The sequence below is a fragment of the Ruditapes philippinarum genome, unplaced genomic scaffold (genome assembly GCF_026571515.1).
Source record: "Ruditapes philippinarum isolate M1 unplaced genomic scaffold, ASM2657151v2 ctg5153_1_1_1_1, whole genome shotgun sequence".
Taxonomy (NCBI): Eukaryota; Metazoa; Mollusca; class Bivalvia; order Venerida; family Veneridae; genus Ruditapes; species Ruditapes philippinarum.
Window position 1 is genome coordinate 7,503 of NW_026857597.1, and position 20,166 is coordinate 27,668.

The following is a 20,166-nucleotide window of genomic DNA, read 5'->3' on the forward strand; positions in this document are numbered from 1 at the left end:
ATATTAATTGATCAGTTTCATAATATGTACAAGACTTTCTAAACTAACTAACTGTAATAAACATAGCATTAAAAGGAGTGGCTTATACATCAAACAACAGGTCTAATTAAGAGAGTGAGGAATGAGTGAATATACATTATAGCTATTTTATCGGTGGGTAAGATAAAAGATAATAAAATATTCATATCAAATACACTAGCATCAAATCAAATACAGCACTATGGTTATGATTATAATAATGAAGAGAAATGACGTAAGTATAGATCAAAATTCGCCACGAGCTAACATCACGATTATTTCTAAAAACGCGCGTGATTACACAGACCGACCAGACTGGCATCTAAAATCATTGACCAGCATCAACACATTCCTATCAACTTAACTAGTCTATAATTCCTATCAACTAAACTAACACAATTTTATACATAAAAGAAATCTAAAAACATTTTGACATTTTATATAGGAAGGGCCAAAAGGGTTATAAAGGTGGGTGTCATAATTTCAATTAGAGTTATTAAATAGGTACTATGCAATTTTGAGTAAACGCAGCGCAAAGCCAGGCAGAATTGCATTTTAAAACAATTGGACCAGCACAGCCCAATTTCTAATTTCATAATATATCAACTAAAATAACACTAATACTATAAACATTTTAAATCAATTGGACCAGCACAGCCCAATTTCTAATTTCATAACTTATCAACTAAAATAACACTAATACTATAAACATTTTGGCAGGAAATGCCCTGAAAAACAACAATTCAGTACCACTTTATATATAACTATAAACCACTATCAATAACAAAGCAAAAATTAAATTTTAAAACCTTTTTTGGACTATCATGAACCCATTTCAATTTTTCTAACACATCAACATACTGTGTATGTGCATAAATAAATTTGTTAGTAAAGAGAGGTAGGAAATATATGAAATGCACCAAATTCGTACATGTATTATATACAGCAGCACGCGGGAGATATTTTTAAAGTTTGTTAATAAACAAAAACCGCCGATGTATAGAACGTCGCGCGGCTGGCCAGCTTGATCTAAAATCGACTTCTCAAACCCCTTTTCAAATCTAAACATATCAACTAAAGTAGCATATATATCATAATAAATGAACAGCTGAAAATAGCAATTTCTAATAGATAATTATCACGTGCAAATGTACGTACCTGATTTGCACGTGGCTATAAAAATAAGCAGGCACACAACACACTGGTAGCTGGAAAATAAATGAAGAATTTAATCGAAACAATTTGTAAAATATTAACACACTTACTCTTCTATCAGGGAACACCAGTCCTTCCACCCTCTCGGTTCGACTTTCCCTCCTACTGTTGATATGCACTTAAATGGTCACGTGATCTTAAATGTGTAGAGGAAAAATTTCCCAATCGCAACTACTCGGCCCTTTCCGTCAGTCTTCGTCAGTCTTAATATTATAGATAATAGCCGAGGCAGTTCCGAATGAAAATTTCCGGCACTTTCCGCCAAACTTCGGGAAAAAAATTCGATTCTCTGAGCCATTCGGAACTGCCTCGGCTATTATCTATAATATTAACCTCGGAAACAATACGGATTGAAAGTAGTTCTACCACGTGGTTTCAAATGTAAACAGAAACAGAGATAATGTAAAACAAATGTATATATTTGACATCTAATGCCTGTTCCGGTACTCTTTTGCTTGAAAATATGTCTGACAACAATTTGTAATTTAAGTATGACCACTGATGTTCAATTTCAAACAAATCCTACGAAATGTCAACAGGTTGGTTTTTTGTACTTTCGGTTTCTAAAACCATAATAATAAATATATAAATAATAAATTGTTTGCTTTTGTACATATGATATCACTTATTTTAAATGAACCTTTACTACATATATTGGAAATAAACTTGTAAACAACTCCCAGCATTAAATTACTATTTGTTTACATGTTTAGTTTCTTAGCGTAGGTTAGACCGAAATACCGCATCCGTTCTGTGTATTCATACTATTGTGTTCGAGGTCCTTATCCGAAGACTGACGGAAAGGGCCGAGTAGTTGCGATTGTCTCTGAGCTTTTCATTATTGAACAAGGTGGTGTCGAATGTATAGAGGTACGATGTAAAAGGGTACGACACGTGTCAAATAACGTGTGCTTCATATATTTGTTGCATGTTGTTCGAATAATAAAGTACACGCCAAGCAGGCCATATACTTGTGTATGAAAAAGAGTTCTTTCTCTTAATTCTATCTTTAATCTCTTTTCTATCATAGGCAAAAATAAAAACACGTTCCCTGTTGTCACAATACGAAACCCAAGAAAAAAGTAATCAATGAACGATCATCTGAATATCATTCTAGTGTTCCGTAGTATAAATCTTTTCCACGTGTCATACCTCCTTTCCTTATTACAATGAATTTTTACTGGCTTGTTATCCATGGCTGGTTTGTTTTGAGCAGAGAATGGCCTGTGCATGTACAAAGAGGGTACCGTTTCAGCAGATTTCGCAAAGAGGGTACCGATATGGATATGCACCGTGAATATGATACCCGTCCTTTGTCGTTCCAGATTAAATGAGCCAATCAATGGGCTTGCTCTTGAACGCAGGTAACTAATTAACGAAATATGCGAAATATACGTTTACAAACAATTTAGGTCTGACACATTTTCAAGAGAAAGGTCCCCAAAGTATGATACACATGAAGAATTTATTCCATGGTAACGAGAAAGCTATTGTGGTTATTTGTTTCTTCAAATGCCACAAGCAACCTGACAAACATTTAAAAAAATACAATAACAATTATATTGAAACAGATACTTGATTATCATAGCACTAATTAACGTGTAAACTAAAAAGCAAAACTATAAAATCAAGAAAAAAGGACGTAAATAATTATCCGCATATATCCCACAATATTTCTGTATTTCGTACTGTACGCATGATAATTGGTCCGATAAACTAACTGTACACAAAACTTTTGGTCCCTTACGATGAGTGTCATGCATAACCGACTGATGTCTGTTCACTGGGCATTAGCAATTAGTTACCGATAAGGTGAAAATAATAAACAATTACCTATAGCATATGCGTATGGTTAGATAACACTCAAAATATTATATAGCACTCCAAAATAGTGCGCGCGGATGTGTGTGCGTTATTGACAAAGCTTCATACTGAGAATTGTGGAATGTGTGTTACAAGCCCTGTATAACGAAACATCCGTTGGACATGGCAGTGCACATTGGCCTTCTTTATGTGTACCATCTTGCCAAAGTTTAGTCTTAAGCTCGTATGTCGTGTGAGTGAAACATGTTGAATGAAAATTTAGCATCAAAGGGCATTTTCACCTATACATTCCACCAGTTAGCCAGAAAATGAGAGAGAAAACCATATATTAAGACTTTATAATGATTTTATAAGAAATTTTTATAAAAACATTAACACCAACAAGAGGCTTTACATTTATTTTTCTATTAAACATTTAAAGTAAATAGTTAGTAAAATTAACATATATAGTATTCAAATTACAATATATACGAAACACAGTCGAATTTGTATCACCACGAAATTGTACATCCGAACTGTGAATTATCCGAATGGATATACACATTATAGCTCCCTTATGTTTAAGATATCACTATTGCCTTGGATGTTTGTTCAAATCCAAAATGAAATTTTTAAAACTGTCAAATTCTTTTTTTTTTTTTGAACGCCCTTGGTTTTATCCTAATACTAACAATGGCAAAATTTGTCTTTCTACAACCTTGTAACACATTTTAGATAGCACATTGCCCTCCAATTGACGTTTTCTTTTTTCCTAACTGCCTCAGAACTCTTTTCTTACAGAAATATTTATTGGAGTGAAACATTTAAGTGAAGAAGGATAAAAATCCAGTTATGATAAATACTTTACCTATTCAATACGAAAAAAAAGTTCAAGTGTTAGACAAAAACAGAAAGAAAATTCTGTTTTGCATTTTCGATAAACTGCATAGAATTTGAAGTACATGTAATTTACTTCAGATATAAAAAAGGACAGGAAAAATACAGGGTGAATAAAAAACTTATAACAAAAAAATTAACATCAAAGGGAAGTTAATTCTTAGAATAAAGGTGCATCAAAGGGAAGTTAATTCTTGGAATAAATGTGACAAAATTGTTTGAGTATTTATAAGTACATTGTATAAGCAAGGTTGGATACTTTGACGTCAGACACAAGAAGAAACGGCGAGAACATAGAATATTTTTTCAGCAAGATCCTATTAAAAATCAATTAAAGAAGATTGATGACGGTAAAAAGTTTTAAGTAATAATTACCACTTCCAAAATTTTCTCCGTATCTTACCTTTTCACCTCGTTTTATAAAGTATCTTACCTCTATACTTTCGAAAACCCCCTAAAAATAATAATAGACTTAACCACGCAAATTGACGGTAGTGAAATTCACTCATCTGATAATTTGAATTGGACAGATTAGAGCTGTGTGGAGATTTATACACGGGGAATGTATTCTAAAAACAAATCTCAACTTGCCTGCAGCAAAAGAAACATGTGATATATTGAATCGAATTTATATGATTCAAATTACTTTGCATTGAATAGATCAGGTTATATTAGAGTAAAAACTATTCCCGCCAAAATTAAGTCGCATCTAAGTTGCTGTGCGGCGACATCACAATGGCAAAGGCGAATTCATGCTAGTTCTCCTAACAGGATGTTGCTTGACAATGCAGTGTCATTTCACTTTCAATCATTGAGGATTCTACCTTTACAGACATTTTACAAAAATATACTTTCTAATCAAAAACGCATGAAATCACTTTCAAAATGCAATTAATAACCAGAGTATTTCTATTTGAAAGACCCAGAAATTACACAAAAACACGATTTCCGTAGTATGTACAAAATTTACAAGTTCGTCAGATTTTTAGAATAATATAACTCGACGCAAAGAATGCATTTACAAAAATTGCACAACATTATGTTGTGCAATTTTTGTAAATGCATTCTTTGCGTCGAAAAGCATCATATGCTTAAAAACAAAATTGCATTGTGAATAGTATATTAAACAGTATTTTTTCCATTGTATTTTATACCGACCATGTAAAAGCGCGAGAATTTCGTGCAAATCGACTGTCAGAGCACGAGAAATTCTACACGTGTCATACATGACATTGTGAACTACTGTTATAAACAATCGCAACTACTCGGCCCTTTCCGTCAGTCTTCGGATAAGGACCTCGAACACAATAGTATGAATACACAGAACGGATGCGGTATTTCGGTCTAACCTACGCTAAGAAACTAAACATGTAAACAAATAGTAATTTAATGCTGGGAGTTGTTTACAAGTTTATTTCCAATATATGTAGTAAAGGTTCACTTTAAATAAGTGATATCATATGTACAAAAGCAAACAATTTATTATTTATATATTTATTATTATGGTTTTAGAAACCGAAAGTACAAAAAACCAACCTGTTGACATTTCGTCGGATTTGTTTGAAATTGAACATCAGTGGTCATACTTAAATTACAAATTGTTGTCAGACATATTTTCAAGCAAAAGAGTACCGGAACAGGCATTAGATGTCAAATATATACATTTGTTTTACATTATCTCTGTTTCTGTTTACATTTGAAACCACGTGGTAGAACTACTTTCAATCCGTATTGTTTCCGAGGTTAATATTATAGATAATAGCCGAGGCAGTTCCGAATGCTGTTATAAATTTTAAGTAATTGTCAGTAATTTTATCTACCAGTAGGATATACAATAATATTATGTCACTGATTTTAATCATTTATAAATGTATGGTGTTTTCAATATTCATCGTTAACAGTTTTGCTACATTTTAATCATATTGCAGTTTTAAAAAAAAATTTGTACACACCTTTTCATACCTACAGGTAACTCTATGTTTATAATCAGGGCCTTTTCACTAGTTTTGGGGAAGGCGCCCTAGCCCTTTTTGTGGGGAAAAAATGCGCGGTTTTCATACTTTTGGGGAAAAAAATCATATTTTCCACTGGCAGTTTGACCATAATTACTATAAATAAAGACTTATATAAATCATTCATTTGGGGGAAATATCATAATATATTTGCATATTTTCCTCCAAACACACTTATTTTAGGAGCTTTCTGTCCAACATATATGTTAAAGGGATTTTTTGACTAGAATACATTTCCTAATTATAGAAAATTTACATAGGACATGTGAGGGTTCTTGATTTGATTCAGAGGGAACATTATTATCAGTTCCCACCATATCACTATTACTGGCCCTGTTGTGCTAGACTTGCAGCTATTTCCCACACTTGGGCATGTTTTGCTACTCGGACACACGGACTTGCTAGTTGATACATGTATTGGATTCTCTTGCACTTACAGGAAGGTCAACGATTTGTCCAATTTTTCATAAACAATTACAAATGTCACTCACTCGTACTTTCTTCTTGTTCTGTGACATTGTTTACATTTGCGACATCGTAAATCGGTCGCCGTATTTTCGTAAAAAAATCACGTGTGCACTAAAAAATAAGGCAGCGGGGTTTTCCCATGTTGCAAAATCAGACCGAGGCAGTGAGCTAACATCAATTGCATTGAATCGAGGTATCCCACTAGTGGGTAATTGAATAATTAGCTTTCATTGGACAAAAACAATGATCTATTTTTAAACAAGAACGTTTGTTTACAAGTTTTTTTCTTCGATTTAACATTTCTCTGAAAGGGAAAATCTTCGCAAGAAGGGGAATTTTAGACTGTTTTTTGGGGAAAAAAGGTAGTAACTTGGCTTGGGGAAGTAGCCGAATACCGGCTACAGCAAAGAAGGGTAAAAAGGCCCTGATAATGAAGATGTATATGAGCCGCGTAATGACAAAACCAACATAATGGGTTTGTGCCTCCGCGCAGTCTGATCAGGACCCATGCTGTTCGATTACAAACCCTATTACAAGTAGAGAAACTGATAGCGAACAGCATGAATAGTGATCAGACTATGTTGGTTTGTCATGACACAACCCATATTTGTTACAGGAATGGGTAAATCTTCAAAGGACAAGCGAGATGTGTATTACCGTCTGGCCAAGGAAGAGGGTTGGAGAGCAAGAAGTGCTTTTAAACTGTTACAGATAAATGAAGACTTTGACATCTTTACTGGTAAACAGTTTTTTCTTACAGATAATATTATATTACACATCATTACAAATACTTGAAATTTTTATGCATTCTCAAGTTACAAACCGTTTTTCTCTAAAGTTATATACTTTTCTGAACAGTATATATGTAGAATGTAGCTTTATGTATAAAATTTAGTAATGTCCAAAAAAATGCAACTAGATGGCAAATTTACTCTACAATTGGGGGACAAAATATTTTACATTTGAAAATACAATATTTATTCATGGGATGTACTGACATATGACCTGTATACTATATGCTTAAGAATAAACGATTGACATTGTATTATGTGTACTAGTTTTGTTCTCATTCCCAACTAAAACAGACTCTGTGTGAAATGCATTTATATTGCAACTTAACTGGTATTGATGGTAATCAAAAATAATTAAAAAATGTGACAGTTATTATAGTTTCAACTTGAATATTCTTAACATGTAAAAAAAATGTATGCTATTTTTTATATACCAGGTGTTAAAAAAGTGGTAGACTTGTGTGCAGCGCCGGGTAGCTGGAGTCAGGTGCTGGCGAGGAAGCTTAGGTATGCTTGTGAGAATCATGTATATATCAATGATTAACTTACCATGTGAAATTGTATATCAGAAATGTTTAATTATTGTGCATGTGCTTGGTTACAGTTTTGATACCTTGGTCACTTTAAAATTATCCTACCTTTGTTGTGTATTTTAAATGAAATCTTCCCTTTTGATGACTTTGACATTCCAGGCTCTTCTTCAACTATCTAGCACTTAAATACGTCAGGTTTGCAGTTCTTTTGACAGCTTTTGCTTCATCTAATGTTGATTAAATACACATCATGCAAAAGTAAAGACTAAATTAACATGTAAGTATAAACAGTGCAATATAAAATATACATATATAGATTTTTGATGATTACCAATATTGAATCTAATTTAAGTGTTGGCATATATTTATAGCATACCCTGTACTATGTTTTTTGATATTTTATAGAGGATCAGATAAGACGGATGATAGTGTTAAGATAGTAGCTGTTGATCTACAAGCTATGGCACCTATACCAGGCGTGATACAAATACAGGGAGATATTACCAAGGTAACCAGACATACTAGAATTCATACAATAACATTCACTTATAAAATACATTTGAGCAGCGTCACAACAAAACCAACATAATGGGTTTGTGACCAGCATGGATCCAGACTAGCCTGCGCATCCGGGCAGTCTGATCAGGATCCATGCTGTTCGCTATCAGTTTCTCTACTTGTAATAGAGTTGGTAAGCGAACACCATGGATCCTGATCAGACTGCGCGAAGGCACAAACCCATTATGTTGGTTTTGTCATTACGCGGCTCAATTAAATAAGTAAAATAGTAAATTTAAGCATGATAATGGAGTAAAATGGATTTCAGATGCAAAGTAATTAACCTTTTACCACATGAGCATAATTATTGTGAAAATGGCCGTTTTCATTGAAAAGCCATCTGTTACAAGTTCAAACTGCTATAAAACTATGATAAATGCTTCAATACTGATGGCACAAATGTTGACTGAACCATAACCTCTGTAACAGCATGCTCAATTTTAAATTTCCTGTTACCATGGCAACAAATTGTCTCAATGTCTCAAAATTGCAAAAAATCACTATTTTGATTGTTTTTTTTTCCCATCAAAACTGAAAGTGCTGCAACTTCTCAAAGCATTGAGATAGAGTAAATGGCTTTTCAGCGTTGGTTACACGTTGCCTTCAGATCGACCTGAGGCCATTTTTAGCCTGTCACATGTCCAAATTTTCTTGGCGATGAAACCCCTTCAAACAGAAGGGGCACATCCTGATGTATCATTTTGATGGGGGACCGCGCCATAAAAGTGATCTTTTTTTAACAACATTTCTTAAAAGAACAACAGTGTTTTGGGCCTAAATAGGGCATTTTTTCACTGGTTGAGGCCTGAAAAGGGGGAGGGGGGGGGGACAAAAAATCGTCAAAACACGTCCATATTCGGGAAAAGGTTTATCATAGAAATGTAGCCCCTGAGTGAATAGCTCAAAAACCAGGCCACCATACAGTGCAGTATTATTATACAACAATGTGTTAAAATTTCAAATTATTTTTCATTCTGGTATTTTCAAAAGAATTGTGGCTATTTTTTGGCTTTCTGTTTGTCATAGAGTGGAAAGTAGGGTACTAACAAAACTTAATTTTTTTTTTTACTTAATGTACACTGAACTGTAAAAGTTATGATAATTCGTTGAGCTAATAAACATTTATTTACACAAATATATTTGTATATGCAGTGATGAAATTATAAAAAAAAGAAACATTTACGAAATAACAATATACTATCTCAATAATTTTAATGTTATGAAAATAATGGAGTTTAACATGAAAATCATGGAGTTTAACATGAAAATTATGGAGTTTAACATGAAAATTGTGGAGTTTGACATGAAAATTGTGGAGTTTAACATTGAAATATGGATTTAAACATGGAGATTATGGAGTCTGATGTTGTTTCTTTATTTTGACACTGCACAAGGAACATTAATTATGTTTGAATATATAATTATATATACATTGTATAAAATATACGTTGTAGACAAGCACAGCACATGAGATAATTGGACATTTTGAGGGAGAGCAGGCAGATCTTGTTGTGTGTGACGGAGCACCAGATGGTAAATATTTGGATTTATATATTTCGTAACATGTATTTACATATACATGTATAAATTTGGGTGATAGGGTTAGGGTTGCCATGGTTTGGAAAAATGCTATCCGTTTAAACAGTGACCTAATAACGTGTTAAATCTTTAAACTACCATACTAATGAAATCTTTAGATTTTTGAAATTAACTTTGTTTCTTTATGACAAAATATGGTATTTTGAGTATAATACATATCCGATATAGGGTAACTATTTTCTGTTAGGGTCATACTGTACTCGATCAGATCAGAGAAAATTCATTGTTGAGTAAAACTTGAATACAAACAAATTGTCCTATCTTGTTATAAAAATGAAGGTTATATTTAAAATCAATTTAAAACTTCTCCTCCTGTTTGTCAAAAACTTAGCTCAGTTGAATTTTCTAACTGGTTTTCAGCTAAAAACTGACTGTAGCCATTTAAACAGATAAACATTACACCCCTACTTAGGGCCAACATTATGTTAGTATATCATTATGAGTTGATGAGTCGGTCTATGTAAGAAGCTCACAAGAACCACAGTTACGTGGTAGGCATAAAGTTCAGGCAGTATGGTGCAGTGTCCTTTGTACAGAATCGACAATGGTCAATTGTAATATTCCTTTAAGAACTTGTCAGATATACTTTTTAACAATATGTACATGTTACAATAAGCATTCTAAACTTTTTTTATGATAAGCCTTTTTAGCTCGACTATTCGATAAGAATAAGTAGAGCTATTGCAGTCACCCGAGCGTCGGCGTCGGCGTAACCACTTATGTTAAAGTTTTTGTAATAGTTCAAATATTTTAAAAGTCCATTGACATATGGCTTTGAAACTTTGCACACTTGTTCACCATCATGACCCCAACCTGTAGACAGGAGGAGGTAACTCTATCAAGCATTTTTACAGAATTATGCCCCTTTTTCGACTTAGAATTTACGTTAAAGTTTTTGTAATAGTTCAAATATTTTCAAAGTCCATTGACATATGGCTTTGAAACTTTGCACACTTGTTCACCATCATGACCCCAACCTGTAGACAGGAGAGGGTAACTCTATCAAGCATTTTGACAGAATTATGCCCCTTTTTCGACTTAGAATTTACGTTAAAGTTTTTGTAATAGTTCAAATATTTTCAAAGTCCATTGACATATGGCTTTGAAACTTTGCACACTTGTTCACCATCATGACCCCAACCTGTAAACAGGAGGAGGTAACTGTATCAAGCATTTTTTTTACTATCAAGCACTAAGAATAGTCGAGCGTTGCTGTCCTACCGACAGCTCTTGTTGTGACTTGCCCTTGACCGCTGTTGGTTTGAATCCAGACAGGGGCTTTGGATTATTTCTGGAATCTACCCAACTAGCTTGTGCTACGTCAGTGTTCTACTCTGGTGCCTGTTTGTGCCTGAAATAATGCAAAGAAGAGCACCTTAGGTTTTGAACTCTTCTTTTACCAGTAAAGCAGGGAAGTTGCCATATGACCTATACTGTGTTTGTGCGACATAAAATGCAACCCCAAAATATTTTTTCAAACAATCAGTTATAAAAGATGGTATTTATGTTTTGTTTTACAGTGACAGGTTTACATGACATTGATGAGTATATTCAAGCCCAGCTTCTTCTTGCTGTAAGTGTGTTTTTGTATATATATATATACTGCTACCTAAAAATGTACGTTACCTATTTTGAAGGTTCTTTGAAAAGTTGTTACTTGAAATAAAGGTTGTAAAATTAGGTGGGAAGAAGTTGTTTTGCATTCCAAATATACATGTATCTTTTTGGCAGAGAAGTTTTGGTTATTGACCTATAAATGAAGTTTTCCCTCAGGTTGGCATTCTGAAATAAGTCATTTTGCTTGTTTCAGAAATAGGCCACTGGCTTTAAAATAGTGTCATAGTATACTTAATCGTCAAAGAAAGAATTTAGTGTATCTGATATGCTCTTCATTGACATAGATATATGAAAAGTTCAAAGTTTTTTTGTGTAGATCTTTTGCGTGTTTTGAAGAAAGTTGTATTGGTCTACATTTTGGCTATGGAAGTATATTTTAAATTGTCTGTTTCAAATAAAAAGCCAAGCTACTATTGTAGTCTACTGTTGTGGTCATGCAGCATCGTCATTGTACAAAACCTTAATGGAGTCAATCATTATAATATGTATCCAAACAAATCCTGATAAACGTGATTATCATGAGTAAAGTTGTAGCACAAGTTTCTTTATTCTTAAACCTATTTTTTAAGTTATGCCTCTGTTTAATCTAGATTATTTTTTTATGTCAAAATTTGTTTTTAATAGTTGATGTCCTTTAACAAATAAGGGTTTATGCCGTTTGGAGCTCTTGTATCAAGATTATCTTATGTTTACAGGCTTTGAATATCACCACCCATGTGTTGAAGAATGGAGGAACGTTTGTAGCTAAGGTTGGTTAATACCTAAGATATTGTTTTACAAACTGAAATAGTTGACTATTAGTTTTGGACTTGTAGCAATAAGTAATCAAGTTGTAACCAAGATAGTTCAGATGAGCCAGCTTGCTACATGTACAAAGTATTTTATCTTTAATACTTCTTGACCAACCACTAGGTGTATTGTAAAGAGCAATTGTGTTACTTTTCAAACAATATCATTGCAATTTTCAAAGCAATGAACTGCTAAATTTAAATGCAATATTAAAACAAATGTTTCATAATTATACTATCCCAAATATGGGAAATTGTATAAGATGATTGTGAATCTAAGTGTAATTGTGGTGAAAATTTCAGTGCTTTGGAAGTAAAAAGCTTAAATTTTACCTTTAAAACTTGATTGTTTAAACAACTTTTCTGAACAAAAAGATACATTTTCAATTTCAAAAAAAAAATATTTAATTGAATTATTTAAGTGAAGGAGATATTAAAGTTCAACTTACTGTCAATTTGTAATGGATAAGATATTTTAGATAGTAGAGGTGCTGCTCAGAATAAACAATCATCAAGCGGCATACTTGTATTACATAGTGTCATATCCATATATACATGAATAACATTTCTTGTTTGGGGCATTGATTTCAAACCACTTGCCCCTCACCGCCTGTGGGTTCCAATTCCCGACAGGGACCTTGGATTCTTTCATGTGAGAAAGCTATCCAGCTAGCTTACAGGACATTGATGGTTCTACTTGGGAGCCCGTTCATGCCTGAAATAATGCACGGAAGGTTACCTGAGGTCTTCCTCCACCAGTTAAACTGGAACGTCACCATAGGACCTATAATGTGTCGGTGTGATGTAAAACCCAATTAAACAAACATTAAACAAACATTTCTTGTTTGCTATGAAGTATATTTTAAGTTGTACATGTATAAAAGTAAATTTATCACATACATGTGCCAATTTTGCGACCTAGTAGAAATGGTATTGCATGGCCAGGCATATATTTAAACGTAACATAATTTGTGTTATACAAACATAGCGTAAAGACATGCTAATTGTTAGCATTTTATACCAAAGGCAATTCAATTTAATAAATTTAGTATAAAACCTACACATTGCTTATCTAATTTCAGATATTTCGAGGAAAAGATGTTTCTCTACTTTACTCACAACTTAAGATATTTTTCCCACTTGTGTCTGTGTTCAAACCAAGGAGCAGTAGAAACTCCAGTATAGGTAGGTTATGTAATAGAAAGAGCATCGAAACACGAGGCTATCTGATTTATACGAGGGGGCTTAGCCCCCTGAGTTATAATCAGATTGCAGGTGTTTTGATGATCTTCCGCCAGGAAAAAATAAAAACATGTTCCCTGTTGTCACAATATGAAACCCGGCAAAAAGGAACCAATGAACCAACATCTGAATATGACATTTCTGTCGCTTTCCCTTTCTCTGCCGTCACAATATGTAAACCCCAGCAAAAATGAACTAATCAAGAGGCATGCTCTGGGGTGCACTATACACGCACTCCAGTTAACGCATTGTGCATGTATATGTATACGATTTTACTCTGACAAATTTTCAACAGAAAGGTCCCCAAACTATGCTACAAGTTATTTCAATGAGCTATTTATCTGTAACATAAGCCATGAACTCAACTGCTTGCTTGTACAAGGTTAAATCTAAAAATAGCAAACTCGTGTAATAAAGTTCTTCAGTTTTATCTAGTTTGTGCCTTGTACAGCTAAATTCTAGGAAAGAGCACATTTATGTCAAATAAAAAAATAACCATTTAGTTTATAGTCATGCTATCCACACTGATTGTTTAGTTTAGTTTATACAAGTTTATTTTCGTCTGATTGTGCTGGAAACTATAAGCTTATTAAAACATGCCCGAAACTGTTCCTGGAACCAACCAATACTAAGCAATGAATGTAAAGTTTCTTGCTTAAAGGCCCAACTGGACTATAAAAGCCAGCAGATGGCGCTAGGGCAGGTTTCTTATTAATTTTATGCATGCTTCACTTCAGGGACCCTTTTTCAAAGATTTAAGATTAATTACCAAATGCATTTAAACAACACTTGGCATGTATGTAGGCATAGATATTCTTGATATAGATTGACCAAAATTATTCAAAATAAAACTATGTTATGTGTGTTTCTGGAAAAAAATACAGGCTGTCAAATTTGAAATTTGAATTTCCATGGGAGGAGCCAACTGATCATTACAGGTCATGAACCTTCAGTAGTAAACAGATGCACGTGGCAGTGTTTATTTCAGTGAGAGAGATTTGTAGCAGACGATATATATTTCAGGGAGGGAGATTTTCAGCAGACGACACATTCTAATGCTGAATACATGATAAAAAACAATAACTTTTACTGATCTTACTTTATCAAAAAGTATTTATATCCAACAAATTTACAATAATCCATTAATCTATGATTTCTTTTGAATTTCAAAGTACTGATTCAACTTGTATTTAAATGGTTTAAACTTCATGAAAACAGTAAAAGTAACTTCCAGGTATATTTCATTTACACTATATTTTGTTGTAAATATCTTGTAGTCAAAATTACATTTCACAAATGTTTATCATTTGTATAAAATTTTTATATATTAATAGTTTAAAAATATTTAAAATTCCTGTCAAGATCATTTTTAGCAGTTTTTCTTAAAAGAAATGTCCCATGTAAGGCACATCCTTTTGGATTTGGACATAGTTGTCTGACTTGATGAAAAACAACTGACTTTAAAAATAATATCTGGACAAGATGGCTTGATAATGTCTTTTAATTAATCTGATTTATCTGTGAGTTATATAAAACATCCATTAAACCTCTCCTGTGTAAAATATGCTGTTTTGTTTACATTCTCTCTGCAGGTTAACACTGCATTCTATTTTTAGCTCATGGTTTATAACAGATAGTTTTACATCACTGATTAGTCCCACCCACAAATACTTGCTGCGGCGGCAGCGAATGTTGCCCCTTTAAGGAAACAAAGGCTTGCCGTGACAGGGTTTGAACCCAGATAGTCAGCAATCCTTAGATTACTTGTCCGACGTGTTAACCACTTGGCCAAGCCACTGAATGTTTTGTCTTCAAGGATATTTGTGATTGTAACTGAATACACAGACACTTGTGGTCTCTACACCAAGTAAAACTTGTAATTTCTCACACTATTGCATGATGACTTAAAACTAAAATTCAAATATTTTGGTTAGAAATACTAACCAAAATCTAGTTTAAATTATAAAGATATATTGTACATGTAATATATGATATTGATATTCTCATCATTTGATTATATTGGTCTGATCTGCAATTTGTATTCAAGAGAAGATGTTTTGCTCATTGTGTTTCTAAAAAAAAACTCACTTAAATTTTATTAGCAGTATACATTTGGACTGCACGCCTTGTTTTTAGAGGCTTCCTAAACAATGTTTGAGCCAAGTCATGACAAAACCAACATAATGGGTTTGCGACCAGCATGGATCCAGACCAGCCTGCACATCCGCGCAGTCTGATCAGGATCCATGCTGTTTGCAATCTCATTAAAATCAGATCATCGTTTTCGCTCCGTTACTCTGCGCTACGTACTAGCGTAGGGAAGTGAAGCGACAGTTAGGATATGATTTTAATGAGATTGTGCTGTTTGCTATCAGTTTCTCTACTTGTAATAGGGTTTGTAAGCGAACAGCATGGATCCTGATCAGACTGCGCAGGCTGGTCTCGATCCATGCTTGTCGCAAACCCATTATGTTGGTTTTGTCAAGACACGGCTCATTTATTTACTTACAGAGGCATTTGTAGTGTGTCAGGGTTATTCTCCACCAGAGGGTTATACACCAAACATGGCAAACCCCTTACTTGATCATCATTATGGTAAGTTGATATATCATCATCACTCCTTAGCCATCATCTTTCCTTCACCATCATCATTTATACATAGTCATCATCATCATCATCATTATTATTTTTTCATTTCTTCATCATACTTTCATCATCATTATCATTTCTTTACCATCATCATTCTTTCTTAGTCATCACTCTTTCATCATCATCATGGTCAACATCTTCAATTGTTGATTATCTTTTCATTCCTATATCATTATCATTCTGGATTAATTAAGAAATAATATTTCCTATACTGTGATTTTATTGCTCAATATATATCAAGAGGGCGTAACCTGAGTGATAAAATGATGTGCATCCGAACGATAAACATACATCACATATCTAAGTATAGAACGTCAACAGTGATTTTGTTGTATTATAACACACACTTTCTGTTCTTCTATGTTCAATAGGGAAAACAGCAGTTTGTGTTAGAATTATCATTGAATTAAATGCTATTCTTGGTAGTGTTAAGGTGTGTTATTATTTAAAACTAAATTCAATTCATGAAAAATAGAGTAAAAGCACACAAGTTCAAAAGTACTTACAATGTTTTACTGGTTTCAGTTTTAAATACTTGATTTAACACTGGCAAACATGTACTTACCCAGGGGTGTGGAATTTTCGATTTTTTCCACTTGCCCACGGACAAGTTGGACTAAATTTTCTTCTTGTCTGCAGCTAAATTCACTTGTATAAATAAATAGTGAAAAACATGTTTTTTTATAGGGCTTTATTTTACCAATAGGTCCTTGTTTACTGGGGTTTTGCTAAAACTTGTATTTGAACATGCATGGCACATTTGGGCAACATTTGATGCTATGTAAGATTGTCCTTTCTTATTAATGATTTCTGTACGTAAAGGACCATAGTCATATCTGCATAGTACAAGTAAAAATCAGTACTCAGGTAGCTTTCTTTAAACAGGAATCTGTTTGCCATCATATTTTTGCCCCTCTACACATTTGATTTATCCTTTTCAGATTATTTTTAAACCTAACCATTTTGTATCAAAACATTTGGTTGCCTTGATACTACCAATGGCCAAGCTTGTTTTGTAATAGAAGCGAGAGGCCTTGTAGGAAGTGAAATAGCATGGTATATAGTATCTATTTATTTGTGCTGTTGGAGATGGTGTACAAATAAAATTCATGCAATTCAAACACAGATTAAATGTTTCGACATTATGTTGTTTTTTTTTCAGGCTCAGAATTACACTTGTCCACGGACAAGTACCAAGTTAAAATCTACTTGTCCGCCAGCAAAAAGTCCCGAGTCAGGCATAGTAATTTCACACCCCTGACTTACCTTCTTGAAAACAATAACATTCTTTTAAACACATTAAAAATCTCTCTAGATGTGTAATTTAAAGTTCTGTCAATAAATAATATAAATAAAAATGTGTCTGAAATTATTACTAATGAATCTAAATATGATCTGATTATCTGTTATACATTATAGACTTAGACTACAACAATTTGACTGGACCAAACAGAGTTATTGTTCCTTTCCTAGCTTGTGGAGACTTGAGTGGCTTTGATTCAGACAAAAACTACCCACTGAAGGTACAGTATTGTTAACATCATAGTTAAGCATAACTTGAAAGAAAATATTTTTTTCATTATTAATTTTCCATTTGATGTAGGTCTTGACCAATAACTTGTGTGCAAAATTTCAGATCATTTGCTCAATCTGTTTTTCCAGAATGATTATTCTAATTGTGAAAAATGACCCAAAATTGAAAAGCCTTGGCTCAAAAATATGATTTGGTATATTTATATGCTGCCCAAAAGGTGAGCATATAGTCGACGCTTTGTCTGTCCGGATGTCAGCTTTTCTTGTCCGGGACATAACTTTGAAACAACAAGAGGTAACAACATGAAACTTTGTAGGTAGGTAGATCTCATTGAGTAGGTGTTAGTACACAAGAACCATATCTCTGCCTTGCCTTGAATTATTGCCCTTTGTTTATTTTTACACTTTGAACTTTGTCCGGGACATAACTCTAAAACTATAAGAGGTATCAACATGAAACTTTATAGGTAGATAGATCTTCAGTGCACAAGAACCGTAACTCTGCCTTCCCTAGTTTTTCAATTACTGCCCTTTGTTTATTTTTACACTTTGAACTTTGTCCGGGACTTAACTCTAAAACTATTGGAGATATCAACATGAAACTTTGTAGGTAGATAGATCTCATTCTAATTTTGTAGTTATTGCCCTTTGTTAATTTTTACACTTTGAAATTTTACCAGGGACATAACTCTGAAACTATAAAAGATATCATCACAAAACTTTAAAGATAGACAGATCTCATTGATCAACCGGTTCTTGTTTATTTAAGTGCTCCAGCTCTATGTAAAAGTTAAAATTTGATGTTTGTATGGCTTTTAGACCTCAGGCTCCGTGGAGTTCCTTTAATAATAATAAGGGTAAATGTAAGGTTAACATACAAATTTGTTGTTTTTATTCTATCAGCTTCCAGGTAGAGATTATGAGTACCACAAACCAACCCAGTCACCTATTAACCCACCGTATCAAGAGGCGTGTCACCTTAGAAGGACTGATCAATTGGCTAAACCAATCAAATCTCAAGAAAATGATTCTATAAATAGAACAGCAAATGATGACAGTGATAACACATGTTCTAAAAATAGTAATGCATATGACAGTACAGATAAAATTGTACAAAGTGAGAAAAGTGGGGATGTTCTTAAAGATGATGGTAGGGCAACCGAAGGTGATAATGTAGCAAGAACAATGGATGAAGCATGTATAAAAGTGGAAAAACTTAATATTTGAAATATAGTATAAATTTTATATTATATTCTCTAGGCAAATTTTTAAACAGATAATAAAGCAATAAAAGACTGAATATCGAATATTTGTGTGGAGTTTTTATCTCACTAACAGTGAAGTCTTAATATTAAAGGGACTCCACTGAAGTCTCAATATTAAAGGGACTCTTGTGAGGTTTCTTGACATGACGGAACTGTCACTTATTTTTCAAGATCAATGTTCCATTTGATGTAGGTTTAGACCAATAACTTCTGGGCAAAATATTAGATGATTCGCTCACTTTACATGTGAACTCTCGCTCTTTTAGCGAGAGACTTCCCACTTCCTGCAGCCATATTTACAAAGATTTTTCTTAAAATAAGAGATGTTTTTTCTAATTAAAGAAATCTCCCATTTTTTGATATCAGAACTTTCTTTTTTGTTTATTGCAAATTCTAAAAGCCCTCTCTTTTTGAAGACAAATCTCCCTCTTGATCATTGAAAAAAGTTCACTTTGCACTTTGTTTATCCAAAATATTTGATCATATTGTATAGAATGACTCTCATTTAATAACGTTGCAATGCTTTTCACTCAAATGCAGCTAAGAATAGCACAAAATACAAATTCATCTTATTACTGAGTATACATGTTTAATTTACTTAATCATTTGCATATTTTAGAAAAATGGGAAAAAGACTGGTCCATGGAATTCAACCCTGACAAATGTGAAGTTCTCAGGATAACAAGAAAAAGAAACCCTGTAATATTTCCTTATACCCTCCATAACATCCAACTTAACTCAACTCAAGAAGCGAAATACTTAGGAGTCACTATTAGTCAAGACCTTTCATGGACCAAACATATAAACAACATCACATACAAAGCAAATAACTCCCTCAGATTCATTAGAAGAAATGTTAAAACTCCAAATAAAAAGATAAAAGAAACTGCATATAAGACCTATGTTAGACCTCAGGTTGAATATTGCTCCATAGTTTGGCATCCTTGGCAGAAATACTTAATTTATAAGATGGAGCAAGTACAAAGATCAGCTGCTAGATACATTTTTAATGATTATGACTATACAAGTAGTGTCTCAAAAATGATAAATGATCTTAATTGGCAAACCCTTGAACAGCGTCGAAACATCAGTGCTGTAACCTACTTGTATAAAATCCAAAACAACATTGTTTTTGTTGACCACCAACACTTAATTACTCAAACAAGAAATCTGAACTA

General features: G+C 33.4%; 1 protein-coding gene across 1 annotated transcript; it reads left to right on the plus strand.

Annotated features, from left to right (window-relative positions):
• The first annotated feature begins 7,025 nt into the window (after positions 1-7,025).
• LOC132750266 (tRNA (cytidine(32)/guanosine(34)-2'-O)-methyltransferase-like) lies at positions 7,026-19,030 on the plus strand. The gene is made up of 10 exons (XM_060740209.1): positions 7,026-7,152; positions 7,642-7,711; positions 8,143-8,245; positions 9,750-9,828; positions 11,415-11,467; positions 12,207-12,260; positions 13,382-13,484; positions 16,053-16,136; positions 17,610-17,713; positions 18,627-19,030. Exons 1-10 carry the CDS (start codon positions 7,032-7,034, stop codon positions 18,948-18,950), a joined length of 1,095 nt encoding a protein of 364 aa, XP_060596192.1. The 5' UTR covers positions 7,026-7,031; the 3' UTR covers positions 18,951-19,030.
• The last annotated feature ends 1,136 nt before the right edge of the window (positions 19,031-20,166 follow it).

Excerpts from the sequence above, each read along its gene's own strand:
- LOC132750266 (XM_060740209.1), top strand. The coding sequence starts at position 7,032 with ATGGGTAAATCTTCAAAGGACAAGCGAGATGTGTATTACCGTCTGGCC. Across the intron at positions 7,712-8,142 it reads GTGCTGGCGAGGAAGCTTAG|AGGATCAGATAAGACGGATG; the intron begins GTATGCTTGTGA and ends GATATTTTATAG. Across the intron at positions 17,714-18,626 it reads ACAAAAACTACCCACTGAAG|CTTCCAGGTAGAGATTATGA; the intron begins GTACAGTATTGT and ends TTATTCTATCAG.